This window comes from Talpa occidentalis, unplaced genomic scaffold (genome assembly GCF_014898055.3).
Source record: "Talpa occidentalis isolate TD23 unplaced genomic scaffold, MPIMG_talOcc4v2.1 talOcc4.7, whole genome shotgun sequence".
NCBI classification, from domain to species: domain Eukaryota; kingdom Metazoa; phylum Chordata; class Mammalia; order Eulipotyphla; family Talpidae; genus Talpa; species Talpa occidentalis.
The window spans coordinates 29,852,306-29,861,711 of record NW_023605083.1 but is presented as its reverse complement, the minus strand read 5'-3'; the positions used below and the strand labels follow the sequence as shown (position 1 = coordinate 29,861,711).

The 9,406-nt window shown below is 36.6% G+C and overlaps 1 protein-coding gene across 1 annotated transcript; it reads right to left on the bottom strand.

The window, feature by feature from the left end:
* Positions 1 to 1,407: 1,407 nt before the first annotated feature.
* DMRTA1 (DMRT like family A1) lies at positions 1,408 to 6,811 on the bottom strand. Its single transcript, XM_037493435.2, has 2 exons — positions 5,968 to 6,811; positions 1,408 to 2,494 (listed from the first exon to the last, which is right to left on the bottom strand). The coding sequence occupies exons 1-2, from the start codon at positions 6,599 to 6,601 to the stop codon at positions 1,647 to 1,649; spliced, it is 1,482 nt and encodes a 493-aa protein (XP_037349332.1). The 5' UTR covers positions 6,602 to 6,811; the 3' UTR covers positions 1,408 to 1,646.
* Between the last annotated feature and the right edge of the window lie 2,595 nt (positions 6,812 to 9,406).

The window sequence follows — 9,406 nt, the reverse complement described above, 5'->3', positions numbered from 1 at the left end:
ACCATAGTTCAGGCTTAAAATCTAATACTTTTTTATGAATAATGATTATTGATTATATCAAATTTTACAAGATCTGCTTTCTCACAATTACACTGTTAAAATTAATGCATAGCCTATTAAACATGTGTATATTAAATCAGCATCAGACACTATTCAGTCATTTAATATATTTCCTGGTAAATATACACTTTAGAAATATATTCTCATTTGACTTCATGGAAAAGCCTTCATGATGAAAGAACTGATAGGACTTGAGTGTATGATATACACATAAACATATATATGTATATACACACACATACACAGAGATAAATTAAGAAATCTTTTGTGAATCATACTACTTACATTGTCTAAACCATCTCTAATTCATCAACTCTCTTATGCCTCAGCTGGGTTTCCACTGATTCCTCACAGTAACAATAAAGTACTGTCCTTCAAAAAAATGATGACATTAAAACAACTTCATAAATTTGTTTTATAAGCAGTTTTCTAAGGGACTTTCCACTTACTGATATAAATAACTTTCAAATGCTCGAATAAAAAGTATTTTTAAACTTCCAGAAAAGCCTCTAATGACAATTTTTCCCCTTTGGAAATCTTATGTCTCTCTTCAATGTATTCAGCACCATCTATGTCGAGTTAATTGGTATTTATCTGAGCAGCTATTTAAGTTTCCTGGCGAAAACATATTTACCTTTGAGAACAGCTGCCAGGTTCTTGTCACAAACATATGGAAAGAGATATTTACCCAGATGAAGGGATAGCACACTTAAAGATTAAAATTCTTGTCCACAGCGGATGTTTGCTTTGCAATAAAAACTTCCAAGCAGCATGGTTCAAAATGACTATTTTAAAAAATTGTTAACTTACACTACTGAAGAAACCATTTTCTAATTCCTAAACTCTACCAGAACTGAGTTGCAATTAGTGATAGTAGCCAGGAGATGGCGTAGTCTCATTTCCCAAGTTTTACTTCATAGGTCTTTGTGAAATTCGAAACTTGAAAGAGAAATGTTTTATTAATGGAACTTGATATCACAAATGGCAGGTGAATGAAAATAAGATATTCACAAAAAAATTAAAAATACAATTTTCTTAAATGTTTTACATACTAGTAATTATTTTATATGCAAATAAAATATTTTAAAATACTTTGAATAACCTTTTCTCTTCTGTATACAAGGAATAGAAGGAAAGGGAAAGTTTTAAAATAATGATTATTTACAATAACTTCAATTTTTCAGTTCTTACTGTTGGTTCGTTTTCTAAAATGCTGGAGTGCAAGCACTAACATATTTCACCACTATACCCTCTACTTTTCAATAAAATAAAGACAGGTATAGTTTTAAAATATGAAATTTACAACTAATACTTTAAGGAGAAAATTCATTAGTTTAAAAATATTTCCAGAAATAGCTTTATTCGAGGCACATAAAATATTAAAATGTTTCTTTCATTTAATAAACGCTAAGAGTATTCAGATCGCAAACCCAATATATTGTTTGGAAAAATATAACATTTTTGAAGGCCTAATAAATCACTCACATATACTGTGAACCACATGAAAAGATGTGGGGGTGAGAGCATAGGGAGAGGGGATTGCATGCTTCTAATAATATTCCAGGAAGGGAGAGTGGGCAGATACATTACAGATTGTCCTGATTTGGTATGGAATATAGTCTGCCACCAATTAGTGAGTCTTTACTGGGAAGGTAGGAAGAATCCCTAATCATCCCTGAAAAGGCATAATCCAAAGCTGGCCGAAAAGGCAAAGCTGGTACCAACCCAGGAGTTAGGTAAGGAGATATGAAACCAGATAGCCCTCTTCCTGGAGAAGAATATGCTAGCCGTAACGGACTGATACCTAGTCTAGGATTTAAGCTGTACAGACTTGAATCACCTCCATAAGAAGTTGAAGTGGTTCGCAGAGGAGAAAAGGCTGATTTAGTCCCTAGAGTTCCAAAACCAATTCCAGCAAAACTAAAATTTGAAACTCTCTGAAAAGCTGTATTTTCCAGTTCTCCTGAGCTTGGTAGGTCCCTGGAGCCTGGTTTGTGCTCCCTGCCATTTAGAATCTGTTCAATGGCTTGGACCACATCCCCTTTGCAGAGCTGCAGAATGCCTTCTAGCCGGCTGCGCCTATAACTTGGGAAAATCTTGGTAAGAATATCAAGAGGGTCTCTTGGTCTTGAGGATGCCGTGGGAAGGCTGCCTCTGGTGGCTGTGAAGTCTTTGGCCCATTCACTCTCATTTCCTGACTCCAGATCAGAGGATGATAAGGACCTGGGACTCTCTTCACCTCCTGACTGCTCCCCAGGGTGAGAAGACAGAATGCTGTCCTCCTTGTTTGAGTTTTCTGAGATAGACGACCTGACATTTTGTTTTCCAATGATACCATTAGACTCAGAAGATGATCCCAGGGTGAGTTGATGTGATTTGGAGACTAATTCTTCTTGTATACTCTGGCATGAGTCACATTTACTCTCTTTTTGTTCTGGGGAAGAAAAAAAAAATCAAATAAAGGAAAAACTTCCCAGAACATAGTACTGCCCACTCAAAAATAATACTGGATAAAATCTTTCATTCACTCATGATATATTAGTAATACCTACTCATTATAAGAAAGTCTAATGAAAGAGAATTATAACAGTTAGAATCATGGGAAATGCTATTTATGGTATCATTTCAGGCTCACAGAGATATACAATATATAAATGCTACAGTTTCTTTGGATTCAGGAGGTTAAGAGCCTATTGTTACCCCCAACAGTTAAAGTGACACTAATATATCTTACACTATTGCCCCAACTGGTAAGTTGAAATTTGCCTAAATGTTACCCAAGTTTTGTTGTTATCCAAGTAGGTTTTTTTTTCCCCCCCACAGGGGCACTATGTAAGATGAACTAAATAAATAATTATGTTTACATTAAAAAAATCAAAAGAAGGAACAATGTGAGTATGAAAATGAATATTCTATTTTATCACTAGTGTTAAATCTCAACAATTGGTGTTTTAATGCTTATGTTTCAAGTTCTAGCTAAGTTACCTGAAGAATGTGAAAAATAAAACTTTCATTTCATTTCAAAATATAAAAAGTAATGACTCCTGTGCTAATCTCAAATCATATGAGAGCCCACGTATATTGTTTTACAAGAAAGACAAGTTGGTACTTTCCATAGCCCTCTGTGAAATATGGACTTTCTTTTTCAACCCTTATGAATTATTAACAAGAGTTGACAATCAAGTTGTTTATAAAAGTAAACTATAAATTGTTACACCACATTACTATAATCTGTATGAATCTTCAAAGTGTCATAAAAACAACATATTATGAATTTGCTCCAAATTTCCAGAAGAGAAACTCTCTTCCATTATTCAGAGTAAATTTTCCAAAAATATTTTCACACAAAAAATGGATTTTTCTACCTCAACATGTTGAATATATAATATTAATTAAAAAACCATTTAACATCTTCTGCTCTTACACAGGAAAATAACGCATACATGGGCTGAAGAACTGTTATTTTAGTGTATATTTCCTCTTACACTATAGATGTATTTTATCTCTTTCTATCAGAAAAAGTAAACTGTCAAGTAGGATACATAGAGTATTTCTGTCAAACTTTTTTCTACAAAGTTTATGAATGCAACAAAACAAATATGGCCTAAAACCATGATTTTCGGTTACTATTTGCCAATATTCCTGTTTTTCCAAGGAACAATCCTAAATTCTAAAGAAATATCTAGTGTTTAATTTAAAATTAAAGTGTATGCCATTTAGCACCTTGAGGATTACATATGATATATAACTTAAACATTATATCAAACATAACATAAAAGATGCTGCTTCTGAAAAAAATTACAAAAATTCTAATATTTTTCAACTTAAAATGATCAAGTTTTCTAATGAAGTCTGACAAATGAAGATAGAGTGACAATGGTCTGCTAAATATGTAAGGTTTCAAAATTTAATCTCTACAGCAATTTATATACAAACTATTTTTTGCTATTTCATTATATTTATGGAGTACAATATACTAAAATACCAATTGCATAAGACTACCTAGAAAAAAAGTGTCTATAAATACCATATCATTCATATATTTCTGTTCTCTCAATTCCTATAATTCTGTTTATTTCCTTACTTTTTTTGTTGTATATTATGTCTTGTAGTTTTTAGATACGTATTATTTTCCTCCTTTTAAATATAAAGTTCTTTTGTGTAGAAAAATCTCATTCACCTCTCAATCACTGTCTTTGTCTAATGAATAAGTTAAATAAACTACCTTAATACAATTCATAGACATTATGTAAGAGATGTAAGAGAAGGTAGCCAGCTTAGAAAAGCCATGGAAGTAACCTTTTAGATATTGGTGGTCATTTGTAGCAAATAATAAAATAATTGATCCTACAAAAAAAAGACTGCTTTGGTAACTCCTGTCCCTAAAAAGCTAAATCACATAAATCATTGTCTAGCGGAGTTGTCCCCTGATCTGTCAGTTTAGCCTATAGTAATTTTGCATAACTTGGCTTTCAGGCCTCCAATTTTTCAAGACAAAATGTTTAAAGTCAATTTTGTCTAAGGATTTAAATAAGAATATGTGCAAAAAGATGGCGTATATGCCACACTTAAATATATGATATATGCCACACTTAAATACACAAGATAGTCTTTCAAAAGTACAACCTATGATCTCTTAAGATCTGCAATCTTCACACATCAAGGAAGTTTTCTAATTAATAATCTACTATATCATTAGCATATAATTTCATAGGATACAACCTGTCTTTGTATTTCTGCAAAAATATTGCAATGACATTTTCACTGCAAGCGGGCCTAGTGGAGGACTATGAAATTCACAAAAATACAGTGTAATTTACATGACCAGGATAAGTTAACTTGAATTGACCTAATCAAAATACATAGATATAAATTTAATTATATGGATCTATTTTTTTTTAACCTACATGAAGGATGAAAGTGATCTGGAGTCAATATATAAGGAAAAAAAGTTAAATGTCCCTTAGATAAGATAATGTCCCTTAGATAAAAAATCCCCAATATTGAACTTTAAAATTCTTAACCCATGGTTTTACAAATGTGGAAGACCTAAGTTTCTTTCTTTCCCATGGCAAGAGCTGAAACTTCAAACATTAGAATGTCCCGCGCTTTTGGAGGCTATAAAAACAGTTGGGGAAAACTAGAATGCTTAATAAAATTTAAGGACAGGGGATAAAAAAAAAAAAAAAAAACGTTTGGTAGGTTTCTGCCTCTTCCTTCTAACTGGCGTAAAAGATTTGTCCCAAAAGTAAAAAAACTGCACTCCCAAGCATCGGTGAGTTTCCCGTTCTAGAGCAGATTAACTCTGGGTTTAAGGACAAAGAGGGTACTGAGTACGATTAAAACCCAGCACCTCACACTAAACTTTCCCCTGGATGTCCCCACTTGAAGTTCTACTTAGAGAAAGTCACAGCAACTCGCAGACTCACAACTCCATTCTCTGCAGAAGTTGCTCATTTGAATCCCTCATGCTTCACTTTTTAACTGCTTCATCCTATCACCTATGGGTTCTTTCCAAATGATGGCATGACAAATAACATCCTCATTAAAGTCCACATTGCAGGGCAGTTTCCCAGAACCTAAGTGCTTCTATACAAGTGCACTCCCTGCCTCCAGGGTGTGGCTGCTTGTTTCAAAGAGTTTACCTGCAGAACCACCATTTTCTTTTCTTTTCTTTTTTTAATTATATTTTTATACACCCCATACAATTGCAACCCCCTTATTTTGACCCCAATCCCTCCCCGCCCCCCCATAGTGTGTCTCTGGTTCATAGTTATTTGTTGATTTTGACTTTTTCTTTCTTATAGTTATTCTTTTTCCTGGTCCCTTATTTAGGTTTTCTAGATTCCTGCTATGAGTTAGACCAACCATTTTCTTTTGCAAACAACAAATGAAACATCAGCTCACCTTGTTTTTCTTCAGTATAATCAGGCTGGAAAACTTCGAAAGCAGGGGTCGCCAGACCACTCGACGGCCTCAAGGCACTGAGTCCCAGGGCGGTCACTGCAGCTGCGGGGCCGCTGGAAGCCTGAGGATTCTCGGTCCTGCTGCCTCTGGGCGCACGACCCCCGGGCGAGTACAGGAGCCTCTGCAGCCCCCGGGCCTCGCTCTCCTCCTGGGCCTGCTGCCTGCGCAGCGCCACCTGGGCAGCCATGACGCGCTGGCGCTCCGCGATCAGGGTGCACTTGGCACAGGCACAGTCCCGCCAGCGGCAGAAGCGCTTGTGGCCCTTGAGCGCAGACACCACACCGTGGTTCCGACAACGGGCGCACTTGGGTGTCCGCGGGTAGCCGCAGCCCACCACACCCACCCCTCTCTCCAGCCCGGGAGCGGGCGGGCAGCCCCCGCTTCCCGTGGTGACCGCGGCGGCTGCGCGCAGAAAGAGGCTGGGCGGCCGCAGGAAAGTTGGGGGAACCGGGATCCCCGAGGGGACGGGCACGGCGGGGGACCCGGGCGGAGGGGCCGTCACCACCAGCCCCGGGGCCAGGTGAGCTCGGCTGCTGGCACCAAGATCTGCGCTGTCACCCTGGGACTGCTCCATCCCGGAGAGTGCTGGCAAGGAGCGCCCCAGGCCAGTGCACTGCCCACAGCTGCACCCCGGGGCGTGGGGCTGGAGGACCCGCGGGTGTCCTGCTGCCTCCCACTCACACCCCGACAGTTTTACACAATTCCCGTCGCGAGTTGGGGACCACCGCTTCGAAGAGGTGGGGCGACGCGAGGAGGCGCAGATGCCCAGTGCGCCTCTTGGAGTCCCAGGGCTCCTTCTGAGCTGGAGAAAGCAAGTCTGGAGGAGCTACTCCGCCCAGCCTGTCTCCAGCTCAGGGATGAGGCCCAGGAGGGAGGGCCAGGGGCGGAGAGTAGGGTCTGTCTGGGAGGAGGGGGGGTGAGAGACACAAGAAATTGTCCTCATGGGTGATGAATGTCTCTGCCTTAATGAAGTCCTTCTGACTTGTTTCCCATTAATCCTTCAACGTATATGTTTATGAAACAATCTTCACGACTTTCCCCTTCTTTTCACTGATCTGAAACAAGATTTGAAGTTGTTTTTTTTTTTTTTCCCCTCCAGTTCCAGGGTTCTCCTTAGCAAGTTTGAAATTGTAACTGTGGGGTTTTCCTTTTTTTGTTTTTTTTTTTTTTAATTTCCTTTTCCCAGGTGATATCTCCAGGAGAGCAGCAAGATCAATGTTAGTGAGAAAGCACTGTTTTCACAGGCTCCAAATGTCACCCACCTGAAAGATGCTTAATTTTACATGGGTTATAGAGCACAATGAAACTAATAGATAAGTAATTGAGAACTAATTCACATTCAGATTCATCTGTTTATTTACACATGCAAATGTGGATTCTGTGACTCAAGGCAGACTATACATGAGTTGTGTTTTTTTAATGGAAATGAGAATAAGAGCTCTGTCATATCTTCAAAATAATATTCAACAACAGTCATAATAAGCAATTCATAGTCTGACCCTAATAAGGCAAGTAATAATGACATTTTTTCTATTTCACCTATTGACATCCAAGGCAGACATTGTTAATCAATCTGGACCTTCTCCTGCTCACCCACTTCACACTATCCCCACCATCACCATCCTTCCATATGCATATTCAGAGATGTTAGCATATGGTTCTACCAGTCGTTAGCATTGAAACTTTTTAAACAACATTGAAACTAATCATAAACAAAGGTGCAATGACAATGCAGTGGAGGATAGTTTTTTCCCAACAAATTTTGCTTGAATAACTGAACATTTGTATGCAAAAAGCACTAACTTTGAGCCATACCTCATTACAACTACAAAAATCGACTTAATATCACAGACCTAAAGTAATAAAACATAGAATACCTTTGCAACTTTGGGTTTTGCACAGATTTCTAAGATATAATATCAAAAATATGATCCACAAGAAAATTAAGTTGATAAACTGTACTTCATCAAAATTAAATACTTCCCTTCTTTAAAAGATGGTAAGAGAAATGAAAAGTTATAGCACCGAAGAGAAGAAAATAGTCATAATATGTGTATTTGATAAAGCACTTTCATACATAATAAACAATTTTCAAAATTCAATGAGAAAAAACAATCATTTCTTTCATAATGAGCAAAAGATTTGAACAAATGTCACCATCAAAATTACATGAAATTATAAACCTAAGATTCTGAACAGCATTAGTCACTAGGGAAATGCAAACAGACTACCACGTATTACCATTACACATCTATTAAGAGTGACTAAAATTTAAAAGATTGAATTTGTGAAGTAATGGCAAAAATGTGGAGCAGCTTGGACTCTCATTCACTGTTGACAGATATGTAAAGTAGTACAACCACTTTGGAAAATGGCTGCTCATAGGGTAGGTGTGTGTATGTTTATTTTTTTTAAGAAACTGTCAGCTTTTTTTAAGAAACAAAGTAAATGTGCATACAAAGACAAAATGCCATAGCAGTTTCACTATAGCAGCAAACTGGAGAAACCCAAATGTCTGTCAATAGTTGGTATAGCCATAAAATGGAAAACTGTTTAGCCACAAGTGAAAGTATATGGAAACATGCTACAACATAAATGAATTTAAAAATATCCTGAGAGAAATAAGATAAAAGTGAGCACATACTATATGATCCAATTTACATAAAATCCTAGAAATCTATAGTGGTTCTAGAAATAGGTTATAGGAAGGCAGTGCAAGATGGGTAGGATCAAAGGATCAACAAAAGAATCAAAAGAAAATTTTAGCGATAATTACTCAAATGTGGTGATGATTTTATCTGTTTATATATATTTGTCAAACCTATCAAATTGTGTACAATAAATACATGCAGCTTATTGTATATCAATTATACTCTGATAAGACTTAAATAAACCATTTGTTACTTCTGAAAGAGGAAAGTATAAATACTATGGGTCATTTTGAGCAAAGATAATCCTAATTTTAATAATCCAAAGCTTTTGAGCAAAAATAATCCAAAACTGGAGCACTTGTGTATCTTAGAAACACTTGTTTGTCTTCTTAAATACAAAGCAAAGCCTGAATCTCTCCTCTTCTTTTCTCATATAGTACAATATGTTCTCTTTTTTCAAATTATATATAGTTTTTTCCCTTTTTACTTCATCTAACAGTACTATAACTGAGTACTATAACTGCTCTAATAAATCACTGAGATGTTAACAGCTACAATTTAGCAGTGGTAACTGTTTCACCAAATGAAGAGGTTATGAAAAAGAAACATGTTTTTAATTAAACTGTGATTTGTGTCACAAATATTTCACTTTCAAATTCATTCTAAACAAAGTTAAAAAAAAAAAACCCTGGTCATAAAAATGGGAAATGTAGAGGCAGGCATATGCA